General features: G+C 43.0%; 2 protein-coding genes across 2 annotated transcripts; one reads left to right on the top strand and one right to left on the bottom strand.

The window, feature by feature from the left end:
* The first annotated feature begins 61 nt into the window (after positions 1-61).
* Positions 62-4695, top strand: mok (MOK protein kinase). Its single transcript, XM_076157761.1, has 12 exons — positions 62-398; positions 1470-1584; positions 1941-2030; positions 2122-2192; positions 2299-2377; positions 2472-2520; positions 2620-2798; positions 2996-3097; positions 3181-3354; positions 3556-3715; positions 3800-3997; positions 4161-4695. The coding sequence occupies exons 1-12, from the start codon at positions 224-226 to the stop codon at positions 4236-4238; spliced, it is 1470 nt and encodes a 489-aa protein (XP_076013876.1). The 5' UTR covers positions 62-223; the 3' UTR covers positions 4239-4695.
* A 701-nt stretch (positions 4696-5396) lies between these two features.
* Positions 5397-12157, bottom strand: wdr20a (WD repeat domain 20a). The gene is made up of 4 exons (XM_076157760.1): positions 11888-12157; positions 9928-10110; positions 7913-9256; positions 5397-6512 (listed from the first exon to the last, which is right to left on the bottom strand). The coding sequence occupies exons 1-4, from the start codon at positions 12149-12151 to the stop codon at positions 6459-6461; spliced, it is 1845 nt and encodes a 614-aa protein (XP_076013875.1). The 5' UTR covers positions 12152-12157; the 3' UTR covers positions 5397-6458.
* Positions 12158-13694: the final 1537 nt, after the last annotated feature.

Genomic DNA, 13694 nt, shown 5'->3' with positions numbered 1-13694 from the left:
CTTACAGCGCATGCGCAAAAACGACCACTTTGACGGAAGCCGACGTGGAACAAAGTCGATTAGGGTGCACGCCTTTTTTTTAAGCTGTAACGTGAATGAGTAGCATTGATTATAGGCGCGTGTGTGTGTGCATGTTTGTGTTTGTGCCAGGTGTGGTGACATGACCGCAGTGGAGCATCAGGACCCGGTTGAGGACATTTGAAGCTTGGACGCGTTTGGGCTCATGATGCATTACTCCAACTGGCTGATCGGGGTGAAAAACAGGGCAAGTCTCCGAAATGCGTGTAAATCACCAACTGACAGAGGCCGAAACAACAGGGGGGCTGTTATTACGGACGTGCACAACAACAACGACAAGGCATCTGAGCTGGCAGTGGGCACCCACCTCTGGAAACAAGGTGAGGAGGCGGGTTATCTCCGTGGAAACAGGGTGAATACGCGCATTGTCCTCCGCCGCGTTAAACATCGCGGCCTGCGGCAAATAATTCAGCAACATCGGCGTTTAAAAAGACATATTCGGGTGTATTTTCGCCTTTTAAGAAGGTGAATCTGCCGTGTTTGGAGAGATGACAGACATCCAGCAGGAGTTTCCAGTTTCCTCCCCGGGGTCAGAGTGCAGGGCGAAGGCGTGCTCCGTTACCAAGGCAACGGTCAGCTAACAGGGCAGGCTAGCCGGCTAAGCTAACCACTTCGGACGCGTCTTTTGTGTATTTGTGACGGATAAATGCGAAAAGCTTTTTGTTGTGTCACACACCGCGATGTCTTAACCGGATATATGATGGATAATCAACTAAAGGAATGCACTGTAAGTTGTTTTATCGATGACGTGATGCCAGCCGGTGGTACGTCTGTGAAGCATATCGGTCTGTTTGGCTTCTGTAGGTTATATTTAATATTTATTTTCATTTATATTTTTGCTCTATTCAGTGTAGCGAGCATATATGGTCTCGCTGTAGCTAATGATAAATATTTTTGTTCGAATTTTTTATTTAATTATTTTTTTTCCAAATCGCCAAATTTAGACTCATTTAATTCATTCAAATTCAAATTTTACGCATCACATACATTTTATTCACGAAGCGATAGTGGTTATTAAGTGAGCATCAGTGGCCAAAATTATGCCCAAAATATTTTCTATTTTGATTTGAAAGTGCATAATTGTTTTTTATATTTAGTAGCTTGCAAGTTTGTAAAGTTAAACTGGGCTGAATGTAGTTTAAAAGTTCAACAGCATTTCAATTTACATAGTTTACTGTATGTGAAGTGATGTCAGTGGGAATAGGTTTGTCCTTGAATTGTGACTGACTTCATGTCATGGACTCATTAAACATTCATTTGTAATATTATATCCATATACGAGTTAGAAAATGTAGCCATGACAAATTAGTTTCAGTACCATTACTTCATTACTCATTATTCAGTTCAGCTTTTGGTTGATTTTTCTCTATTCAACATTTTTCTTCTTGCAGGCTACAAATTAATCAAGAAAATTGGGGAGGGCACATTTTCAGAGGTGGTGAAAACTCAGAGCCTGAAGGATGGGAAGTTCTACGCGTGTAAGACGATGAAGCAGACGATAAACAGGTAATCATGATGTGATCTTGGTTTCTTGGTTTCCTCTACACAGGCGATCAGCTGTTGGGTCATCACATACACTGGGTGCATCCACTCTGATTATGGCACCTCTGAAACATGAGTCCCCAGCGTGACACCCACCTAGACTTACCCGTCTTCTTAGATGTCAGCACGCTGCGATCTTGTGTTGAGGTCAAGGTTGATGTCATGTCTGGAAACTTGAGTTGTAAACTGATTTCTTTACGTTTGACATGTTCCTGCATACGATATATGCATTATCACTCCAGTATACATTGCAGCAGCCTATATTGTATGCATGCACCTACAGCATCAAGCATGCAAATGTCATGTTTTCTGTCCTGAAGTCTGGAGCAGGCCAACAACCTGCGAGAAGTCCAGGCCATGAAGAGACTGAGCCCACATGCAAACATCATCCTGCTACATGATCTGATATTGTGAGTACCTGAATGTTGTCTCACATTAATTCCTTGTTATAAACTTTTTTTGTCTCTTATATGACCCAAACCATCTAATTCAATGTTTCAGTGACAAAGAAACTGGGACTGTGTCTTTAATTTGTGAGCTAATGGAAATGAACATCTATGAGTTCATACAAGGTGAGTGTACAAGGATGATCAATTATTAAAAGCCTGGACTTGACAGGACAGTTACAGTATTTTGCAAGAGTGTGATGTGTGTGTGTGTGTCCTTCTTTCCTTACAGGGAGGCAAACTCCACTGCCTGATCACACAGTAAAGCACTACATGTACCAGCTCTGCAAGTCTCTTGAACATATGCACAGGTAGTTATGGGGACAGAAAGTCAAAGTTTACATGAAATGGTAACATACAATTCTACATTAAGCATGCTGAGACGTTTTCTCCTTTTCCCCACAGATGCGGGATCTTTCACAGAGATGTAAAGCCTGAAAACATTCTTATCAAAGTGAGACAGCAGCTCTTTTGTCATGTATGTAATGGGCCATAACATCAGTCATCTGCCTTTGCGTTACTAATCTTTAAAATTATTGTCTGTAACTTGAAGCAAGACGTTCTGAAGCTGGGAGACTTCGGCTCATGTAGGAGTGTGTACTCCAAGCCCCCACACACAGAGTACATCTCCACACGGTGGTACCGAGCCCCAGAGTGCCTCCTAACCGATGGCTACTACAGCCTGAAGATGGACATCTGGAGCGCCGGCTGTGTCTTCTTTGAGATCATGAGGTACAGCATGGGGAGCAGTTAGGGGTCAGGTGACCATGAGATAATGCTGCACATCTTCATCAATAATGTTACAAGCAATTGCATCTATTTCTAAAATGGAGCCTGTACGCCACCACGTGCATAAACAAATGTCAAACAAATGCCATGTAAATAGCTTTGTAGTGGCAGACAGGTAATGATAAACGTGTGTATTTCAGCTTGAATCCTCTCTTCCCTGGAACCAACGAGGTGGACCAGGTTGCAAAGATCCACAACGTGTTGGGGACACCAGATCAAGGTCTCCTCCTCAAGTTTAAGCAGTAAGTTGTCATCCTCATATAGTCCATCAGTACACATCAGTCAAGGTCAAATCAGCGTTCTTATGACTGTGAATGTCCGGCAGGTCACGAGCGATGCGTTTCAACTTCCCTCCTAAGAAAGGCACTGGTATGTCACGGTTACTCCCCAACTGCCCAGCCCCCGCTCTGTCGCTGCTCTATCAGATGCTCGCCTATGACCCTGATGAACGGATCACAGCAGAAACAGCCCTGCGGCACACATACTTCAGGGAAATCAGGTAGGGAGTAATTTCTTTGTAACAAAGCCACAGCTGAACAACTGGGGATTAACAGGAAAAAGACCAATTTCCTCATGGCGGGAAAAGGAACATTTTGCATGACCCGATCAGCCGGATTTATTGTTAACAGAAACATGAGGGCTTTGTTTGAACATCCTGCCATTTGTAAGGGAAATGTTTTCTCTTCCTTTCTCCTCCCAGACTGGCAGAGAAAAGAGCAGACCCTCTTCACAGAGCTGTAGGGGCTGTGGATGGAGTACAGACTAGTGGGGGAACCAATTCCTTGGACCACATCTGGCGCCCTGCTAGACTTGGCAAACAAGTGCGGGGAAGACATACGAGGCAGACGCCTTTAATGAGTGTAAGTCTAATCGGATTCAGTTTCAATGAAGGAACCCGGTTTATAACAATCAAAAACAATAATCAATCCTTTCTCCCTCTTTAGCACAACATGAAGCATGTAGCCGAGCCCCTCATCCGACGAAATATTCCACATTATGCCGCAGAGCTTCCAAAACTCAACATGGTGATTCCAGGCCCACAGATCTCCTTCCCAGCCTCCACCATGCCTGCGTTTAGCATCACCCACCGAGGCACACTGCCAGCCATCACGTCCAAAAAGTGCCAGACACGGTTGGTCAAGGTAAAGGGAGTCACATCTGTCAAATAAAAACTTCTCGTGTTTAATGTTAAATATCATGAACGTTTGATAGGAAATACTCCCAATGTAGCATTTTTGTGTCTTAGTAGTGGTTTCTGATATGGGATGGCATTTAGTATTCAGGCTGTATTTCCTCTCTTCACAGCCCAGGGATGAGTCACATCGCTCAGCTTTCAATACCTACTACATGTCACCCCTGGATAGGAAACATAGAGGCTACTGAGGACCACAAACACTTCAAACTCACACTTCAAATCTTTCTGAATCTCTCAATCTGTGTGAAATATGGCGAGATCGGAAAAGCGACTGCAAAGCACGTCGGTTTGATTCCTACACCAAAATGGTCGATCCGCATTGTAAGGATGAAAATTCATGTGATCCCGATTAGAATGGATTGTGTTTAATGTTGAATTGAGACTATGTAGCCTACTTATGACCTCAAATTTTGCCTGACTTAGTCAGACATTTCATGTTTACTGTTTAGAAACATACATCACTTCAGCAATAAGAAGCAAAACCATTCACTATAAAGTCATTCACAGTGATTTCATTTTCTAAGCCAGCATGGTCTTTGGAAGAAAGAATTACAAGGCACAGTCCACGATCCATATGGAAACAAGGATCCACACACCGACAAAATGTATAACACAGGAGTGACATTTTTGTACAAAGCTAAGTAAAAATTCTTACCTAAATCTAGTTTGACGTGCTGTACCTCTACTGTACTGAGAGTTTGATCAATGTCTGTCTTCATGCTCCATTATTTCAAGCATTATGACCTCCACATGTACAACTTCATTATGAACTGTGAGCTCATTAAAATGGACTGTGACTCAATCTGCACTTTGTGTTGGATAATCAATGAAGAAATGTCAAGCATCATTTGTTTTGTGTCATCATTAACCTGCATTAAACAACTCGAAAAGCTTATTGAGTAAATGTCCTGATTAACCCCAATACAAATATGTCATTAATTTATGATGATGGAAGTCCACACCTAAAATATATTTGCTTCTTCTGTGGAGTGTTTTGTTGGGGGAAATGTTCCTGTGATGGACACACAAACATAATGGAAAACACCCCAGAGTGGTGTGGAGTCAACAGCATCACTGGTAGACAAAATACATTTTCATTCACGTGTCTTAAAAGAATATTTCATCTAAAATTCCAAATGATCTTCTCAAAAACCTGTATTAAGTTAAGTGTTTTGATCTTCAACCACTGTCGGACTTCCTGAGCTTCATACTTACAGCCTCATCCAAACACCAGCACATTTATGACAATGTAAGCAACTCCTGCATCAGGTGCGTCACAGCTTTGTAGTGTAAACAACAGCACATGAGGGTCAAACCACCGTCAACAAAAAGAACAGAAACCTGTGTATTCAAGATTATTTTAATATTATTAATATGTATATTTTAGGCTTTAGAAATATAACTATCAATGACAAAACTTCCACTGGAGTAATGGTCGTTTGCTTAGGCCCCCATCAAATCACTTAATTACAATATACACATTATGATACAGAGCAGATTTGAATCTGAAATTATATTAAAATAAATGCTCAATAGATAAAGGTTTTAATAGTTTTTTTTTTATAATTTTCTTCACCTACTGTATTAGCCATCTGTGAGTTCTGCGCACACCCAAAAATGTAAAGCCATTTTCTTCTAATAAACTAATTTAAGTGCAAACTTTTTTTTTCTTCCTTTAAAAAGGCTATGATTGCAGTATCCAGCCTTATAGATTCAGATTTCAAGACTGAGGATGTTAAAGCCGAGTGCAACAAGGCAGTCCTCAACCCTCTGGTTTTGTTCCATTTTAGTAGTTATAAAAACAAACAACAAAATAACAAAATCAGTGCAAAGTTGTTGATGGGGAGATTCTACTCAAGAAAGGGGGAGGGGGTGGAAGTGGATGGATGCAACATTTTCAGATGCTTACGCACTTGGTCGTAAAGGGACAGTTCATTAAATTCAGACTTTAGACAGTAACCCTGAGCCCCGAGACTGGGCTGAACCACCCACGTTACCAAGGTTACAGATTGTGACAATTCAGTGAACTGCCCCTTTAATCTCAAGCCACAATCGACTGGTTTGCATTTAACAAAGCCAAGCTTAAATTCCAGAGGGGACAACAGTCTGATGACATCTGAATGTGAAAAGAAAAAATCCGCACCCCCCCCCCCCCCCCCCCCCCCAATCTAAAATGTGTTAAAATCCCACGTTAACGCAAGAGTCCATAATGCACCACACACACCTTTCCTGGCTCCAATCCTCCCTCCTCTAGGTCGAGTGAGCAATAAACGAAAACAACAGAAAAGCCATTAAAACAAAAGAATCGGGGAGGAGTAAAAGAAAAAGGAAAACTTGCAATGCTTGCGGGGTGAAGAGCAGCATCAGACTCTGGGTTGCAGGGTTCTTTAGCAGCAGAAATATTGTGGCTATACTACTGTTCCACTGGGAGAGCTGGCTTGGTTTTGGGATGACAATAAACCCTGGAAAAAGGAAAACAAGGAGATTTGCATTGGGAAAGTTCACATAGCAAAAAAATCAAGCAACAAATAGCTCATTGAAAATAAAGCCTCTAGCCTCTTCTTCCAATTTCCCGGTCCCCTGCGTTTAGCGGGAGGCCTGTGCACAGCAGCGGGAGGGGATGCGGGGAGAGTTTACAGTGTGTGACTAATGCCGTCTCTGAGAGGAGCGCTTGAGCAAGGCACTTTGTAATATACACAAATAGATCACTGACGAGACGGGGGGGGAAACAACACAGAATCTTCCTGACTTTTTAGAGGACATTTTGGTATTTTCTGCAGGGGACAAACGGCGTCTCCCTTCCACATATAGGGGCGGCAGGAACATCATCCACTGAGATTACAGCCTGAAGAGGTGGTAACCTTCCTTTATCTGCACAGATTTCTTAATTTGCCTTTTTTGACAGACAGATCTGTAAATTTTCCATTCACTGCAGGCAAAAAGCAACCATCAAATCTGTTGCATTGAAGCCCAACTGCTTGAGACACGAAGGACCCACAGTGGGCCTCTGGGGACAGTAATCACACCAACGCTTGAATATCTGACCTGTAATAAAACGCAAACTGAATGAAGAATATAGAGGGCACTTAATACGATGGCATCTTGGCTTGCGATTTTTCTCCTTGAACGGCGTTTTTCGGCACCACTGCCCGGCAATTTGCTAACCGCCTGTTATTGTTCCAGAGGGAAGCTGTACGCTCTCCATGCAATAGAATACCGTGTGCCTCGTTCAAGTAAGATCTCTCAAAACACAGACAACAGGGAGGTATACAACGATGCATACGCTCGCTCGCTGTGAGTGTGACACAGACACTGCAGAAATTCATTTGGCAAATCCAGAGCCGTTTGCATAAAAGCTGAAATGTGAAGGTGTATGCAGATGACTTATTCCTTATGCTGCTTTGCACTGTGGGATGGTCATGATGAGCTAATGATCGAATTATCGTCTGCTTTCCCTAAGGAAACCCTAAGCAGAATGTATCACAGGATTAGAAACTTGTCATATTTTCATAGCACTGGGATATATATATATATTTATATATATATATATGTAAGTGTGTGTATATATATACACACACACACACACACACACACACACACAGTATATGATACTTAATAGGTTTAGCACTAGAAAGCAGATATACATGAAACAAAGTGATGTGTTACTCCACTGCCTGCAAAGTTTGACGGTCTTGGCTATAAAAGCTAAAAATGCTATTTGAAATGCTCCATAGTTTATAGGCTTCAGGACGATCTGTAGTTTAGTTAGAACCAAACAAGTGGTCTTAGGTCATTTTAAGATTTTTGACAGAACGCGATCACTTCCAATTCCCCCACATGTTCTACGTTAAAATGAACTTACCACTTTGCCTGGCCTCGCCCATGTGCAAATAAATCCCTCCTGACAAGCAGTCACTAAACAGTCCTCTAAAAATATGAGTACAGTCAGTCTCTCGTGTGCTATCTTTTTACAGATGAGGGGCTCCAGGAGGGGCACGTCCTCCATGCGCGGGCACAGGAGAGTGCCCAGAGTCTTAGCCGGGTCCGTTTTGGTTTTGGTCAGCAGGTTGAGCTTGTCGCTGCTCTTGCTGCTGATGTGGCCCATGCTGAGGTTGCGTTTGTGGTCCTTCTCGTGGTGGCGCTCCTTCCGGTCGTGGAGTGACAGCGTGGCGAACTTACTCACGCCCGTAGCGATGGCGCTGTCCATGATGCCGCTGCCGACGCCGCCCACGCCACTGCCGGCCTTGTTGGTGCTGTTTGCCGTCGTGGCGTTGCCGGCGGAATGGGGAAGGCTGTTGGAGCGTGGTAATGTGGTTGAGAGTGAGTTAATGCCAGGAGTATTGGCACCACTGTTGTTTCCATTAGTAGTGTTACTAGAGGTGTTAGTGATTATTGTAGCACCTGCAGGGGGGCTGGTAGCATTCATCACGTTAGTGTGTGTCCGTGTTCGTGAGAGTGGAAGGTGGGGGAAGAGGATGTCCTCAGTGAGGTCCCATAGGCACAGCTGAGTGTCCTGGCCCACTGAGCCAAACCGGTATGTAACACTTACAGGCCGGCTGTCTGTGGAGTTGCGCTTGGAGAGCCGAGACTGCGTGCTGTTGGCACGGTCTCGTCCAAAGTGGATCATTTGATCCTGGAAGTCCTCATCGCTGCCACTGAACTCCATTGGGTCACTCTCTTCCACACTGGTGGTGTAGTGGTCAAATGCCACCACACTTACCCATGACTTGTGCCCGTGACCTCGGGCGATAACTCTGCAGTCCAAGAATGACCAAACAGTCACTAGATCGTCCTCGCCCCCTGCAACTATGTACTTTCCATCAGGGCTCCAACACACACACAACAAGCCACCAAAGTAGCTCTTCATGGTGCCATGAAGCTCAACTGCGTCAAAGTTGAACACCCGTAGGAAGCCATCTTGGCTTACACAGGCTAGGAACTTCCCATCTGGTGAGAAGGCAAATTCGTTCAGTGCCCCCTCCCCCACTGTCCATTTCAGGAGAGGGTTCCTCGTGGATTTACTCTTACAAGTGTGTACAGAGTAGTTCTCTCCCTGTTTGAGCAGCTGGTAGTGTGGTGCCGTGTTGCCACAGGTATGCTCCACGTTGTACAGGTACATATTCCCACTGGCATGAGAAACCAGAAACAGGCTCTCTGAGCCTGGCACCCATTTCACACACGTTACTCTGGACTTGTCTATTAGTCTCTGGCAGGAGGGAAGGAAGGTTGAGGGGAGGAGAACGAGAAAGGGAAACAGAGAAGAAAAGTAAATTTTAAAGTCAAAGCATTTAACATCAAGTCACTAAAATCTGTTTAAAACTGTGAAACACACAAAGTAGACCAAACCAAGAGTTGTGGGAACTACGATAACCACATGGAACTCTCTCAAAGTCAAATGACATGAATCCATAAAGCTGATTAGAATGCAGACATCCTTAGAATCAATGCAGTTTTACATTGTAAAAACAAACAGAGGTGGTACAACAGCTTATCTTTCATTGTGGAAACGACTCAGTGTTTACTTCTATGTTACAATATTAATAAACACTACTAACTATTGCAAAGTAGATAAATTGTTTTAACTGTAAACTGTAAGACTCTCTGTGGTACTGACACTTATGGAGTCAACTGGAAACAACAAATCAAACTACGGAAAACAAAGGTGTAGCATTTGGAATTAATAAACACACTGCACTCTGTCTTAAGTTAGAAATGAGTAAATGGTCTTTCTCTAGTGTCCAAGTGTCAAAGAAAGAGGTGATGGGCAAAGGATCACACTGCATTGCCGGACTATAGAGATGTCAGACTGACTATTAAAAATTCCTGTCATTCCTGACCCCCCGTCAATAATCTCCCCTCTACCACTCTGGGATTTACCTCCTCATTGAAGAGCTTGCTGGTCTCCTTCTTGATGGGGTCAATGAGCTGAACCTGTCCTGCTGAGAAACCCACCAGCAAGGACACGCTCTCCGCTGTCGCCGTGAGGTGGTTAAAGTCATGACAGGTGGGCTGCGTTCCTTTGTAGATGCGCTTGTCTATAGGCTTGCTCAGGTCAGCGGCCTGAGGAGAGGAAGCGTTTACACACGGGAATTAGCTTATCTGCAAACACAGCAGTGACCATTACTTTAACATACAATGATCTACTTGATTTCATCCTTATAAAAGGCACGCATTTCCCTTTAAAAGGTTGAACTCAAGTACATGAACACATTCAGGTTAGCGATTCTTTTAATGCTTCACGAAACACACAGTCTCAACACAGAGGAATAGGGAGGAAAGTACAAATCAATAAAACTAATTAAGATGGGACAACACTCAAACATGATCTCAAAACGCTGCATGACCTTTAAAGAGCCTTACAACAACATTATAACAATAACTTACATTACTGAAACGACATTACGAGACTGAAACTTTAAATACCTCATCATGTATATAGGTAAACCCTCAAATAAGTGCAAGCAATTGTACAGCAATGAACAAGAGACCCGGGGCGTATAGATAACAGGGATAACAGCTTATTTTGTTAATGATTTACAGTTTATACTGTTGGTAGAATGGAAACTTATTGGAGGGTAAGATGATAACTCAGTGATTCCTCTGTTACATTCAACTTGTTCCACTCAATGCCTCTTCCAATACATTAGACAATACCTAAAATCAAAGTTTGCATTAATGTCAAACTGTGTAGAGTCACAGGCATTGTGCAGCACGACAGCCATGTTAAGGGTTGTGGTTTGCTGCATCGATGATTACTTATATTATCAGCACTTGATAAGTATATATAAACAGAGGAACAAGGTACTTTGAAAGAGGGAAGTTAGGGATACGCCCTCTAAGTGACTGTAAGAGGGGTCAGTGCTCTACTTGGCTTTCACTAAAACTTTTACTTTACTTCTATTTGAGGACATCAATTTCAGTTCTATAAACTTCTGCAATTTCTGACATTTTGTACAATAAATTTAAAAGTAAAAACATAAATATTAGTTCCAGGCTGTAAACAATATCACAGACAGTGTCATGACAACATCATAGGCCTTTCCTTAAGCTTCATCCTTTCCCTTCTCCACCTTAAACATAAGTAAACAAACCAAATATTTGGCAAGGGCTTCCACCATGACTTCTCTGTTTATAAAGTCTGGAAATTACTGGGAAAGTGTGGGGAGTAACAGCGACAGAGCCTACGTAACAGTTTATTCATTCTGGAAAAAGCCGATTTACCTCAAAATGGTGCAAAGGAATTGCTATTTACATCTGTCAAAACGTGTACAGCTAAGGTGACGCTAGGATTCCCCTGTGGCTAAGTTTGACCAAGTCACAGACCTGCTCCATACACAGCCACAAGCCAAGAGCTGAGGTACATTACATCAGCGATCCCTGCAGCTGTCGGACTCTCCGTGCGTGCATTAACAAAGTGATTAGTCGACACCTGTCAATCGCAGGGCGTGGACAGGTGTCACCCACGGGTGTCAGCACCGCCACAGACATCTCAATCCTAACGAGTTGCATCTTTACACTTGTATCGCACCAACGACTCCAGCCCGGTCCACATTCTCCCCACCGTGCTACCACTACCCCCTCCCCGGGAAACATAACAGAGCGACGGGCAGTGGACCGAATTGAGCCCCTTGGCCTCCGAGCAGCTCGCTAACATTAGCCAGCTGCGTTAGTTAGCTTCGCCCTAGCTATGAGCTAACTAGCTGTCAACGAGTTTCAAAGTCAAGCCGTTGACGGAGTTATTAACCCCGCAAACTCCCACCCGGAGTCCCGCAGGACTTAACATGCAGGCTGTGGTGTTTTAAACCGCAGCCCACCGTTAGCCGCGCTAGCAAGCTACCTTTCTGACGCCTTTGTAGATGTAGAAGTAGAGCTCACGGCCCACATTGAAACAGATCCTGTCGCCGTTGCCCGACTGGTCGTTGACGTTGACGAATGAAACCTTGACGGGGTTGGAGCCCTGTGAGTTGAAAGGCACCCTGTTCGGACGGCTATATTCGGAGTGAGTGAGGAGTTTGTAGACACCTTCCCGAGTGGTGAACTGAGTTTTAATTTCGTTCATCTCCTTCCCTCCTCCCTCCGCCGCCATCTTTGAAATTAACATTCATCCCTTTCCTCCAGGCCGGATCTTACGCACGGAACGGAGCGGGCCACGCACGCTCTCTCGCTCCCCCGAGTGGTTCATAGATATACTGCACGGTAGTAAAAACAGAGTACCACAATAAAGTTGAGTGACTATAGTAAAAGGTTTATTTTGAAACTTAGGGAGGGGAAACATCACCGGACGTCTTATTTTGTTGCGTCTTAATTAAACTCGTGGTGAAGATGTCCGACGGTCATTAGCCAGACATTCATTTAGTTGAGTCATTTCTAAGGCACCTGTTGCCATGTTGGCTAATTATCCACCAAGTCGTCTCAAGCCGCAATACCTATTTTATGTCAGTATATGAGTTTACTATAAAGTTAACAATCACAGATTTGATGGCATTAAAGGGAAGACGACAACATTCACTTCCAGGTACCCACATCTTTCATTTTTAAATATATGCAGAGTGGAAAACTATCTTAGAAAATGACTGAGTGGGATTGCTACCACTGATTTAATTCCAGGGTATTTTAGTATGTTGTGCTTATTGTTTTATTTTTAATTTAGTAGCTTTTTAATTATATTTGAAATAAGTTTGCAGATATGTGCCTCAACAATTTTATCCTCTAAAAGTGATATTTGTTCTCCCATATAGGTCTCAATGATGGACATGCCACCAATAATATGGACCAACTTGCTTTCAAATACATGGTGACTTTCTTCATTATACTTAGCCACATTTCATCACCACGTCTGAATGCTTAATTTCTATTTTGTAAAATCTCAATCACTTGAATTTAACATTTTCTATGGGTTTCAATACAATATGCACTCAAGTGACCTCTTGTTTTTCATCAGAAGATGTGTAAAGTGGAGTCCAGCACAGATTCTGAGTCAGAGATCAGTCCACGTCGGTCTGAAACCACCATGGTAACATTGCTCTCTGGGAACACACACACCTAGAATAAACTCAAGATGAATGAATAATGAAACTGCAGTGGAGTTTAATATAATTTGCATTTTTCTGTCTTTCCCTACAACCACAGGAGGCCTACAAGGTTTGAAACTCTTTACAATGACATCATACCTCTTGGTAATCTGTTGCTGAACTGTTCGTGTAGTTTACACTAAAAAGAAAATGGTATAATACCACTTAAATTGGATTAGGATTGCTTTTGTGTGCATCTTTTCTACTTTTTCTAATTAATCCGCCGACATGATTGGCTAGTTTAGAGAGATGTTTTATGTAATCTGGAACACTGCTTCCTATTAATGTATTCATATTTCTAAGTGTACATTCTCAAGAAAAGACTGGTATTCTTAATGTATAATTCATCTTTATTTTTGGTCTATGAAACATCATTCAGTGAGAGCAGACTGAGATGGACAACTGTCTTCCACAGGTATGTGTGAGCAGTGCTCCAGACGTGAAGACTTTTTGTCAGACATTGCCGTTAACACACAAGCCTGCAGGAAGACATCCCTGTTATTCCCTGGTAAGCATTTTTGCACTAACCCTTGTGAATTGTTACTATAGAATCCTGATGCTGTGTTCTGAATG

The sequence above is a fragment of the Genypterus blacodes genome, unplaced genomic scaffold (assembly GCF_046128005.1).
Source record: "Genypterus blacodes isolate CSIRO-AG114 ecotype Tasmania unplaced genomic scaffold, CSIRO-AGI_Gbla_v1 ptg000073l_1, whole genome shotgun sequence".
NCBI classification, from domain to species: domain Eukaryota; kingdom Metazoa; phylum Chordata; class Actinopteri; order Ophidiiformes; family Ophidiidae; genus Genypterus; species Genypterus blacodes.
This window is presented reverse-complemented; position numbering and strand designations above follow the sequence as displayed.

Excerpts from the sequence above, each read along its gene's own strand:
- mok (XM_076157761.1), top strand. The coding sequence starts at position 224 with ATGATGCATTACTCCAACTGGCTGATCGGGGTGAAAAACAGGGCAAGT. Across the intron at positions 3,098-3,180 it reads CTCCTCCTCAAGTTTAAGCA|GTCACGAGCGATGCGTTTCA; the intron begins GTAAGTTGTCAT and ends AATGTCCGGCAG. Across the intron at positions 3,998-4,160 it reads GCCAGACACGGTTGGTCAAG|CCCAGGGATGAGTCACATCG; the intron begins GTAAAGGGAGTC and ends CTCTCTTCACAG.
- wdr20a (XM_076157760.1), bottom strand. The coding sequence starts at position 12,151 with ATGTTAATTTCAAAGATGGCGGCGGAGGGAGGAGGGAAGGAGATGAAC. Across the intron at positions 10,111-11,887 it reads TCTACAAAGGCGTCAGAAAG|GCCGCTGACCTGAGCAAGCC; the intron begins GTAGCTTGCTAG and ends TCCTCTCCTCAG. Across the intron at positions 6,513-7,912 it reads GGGCGAGGCCAGGCAAAGTG|GGTTTATTGTCATCCCAAAA; the intron begins GTAAGTTCATTT and ends TCCTTTTTCCAG.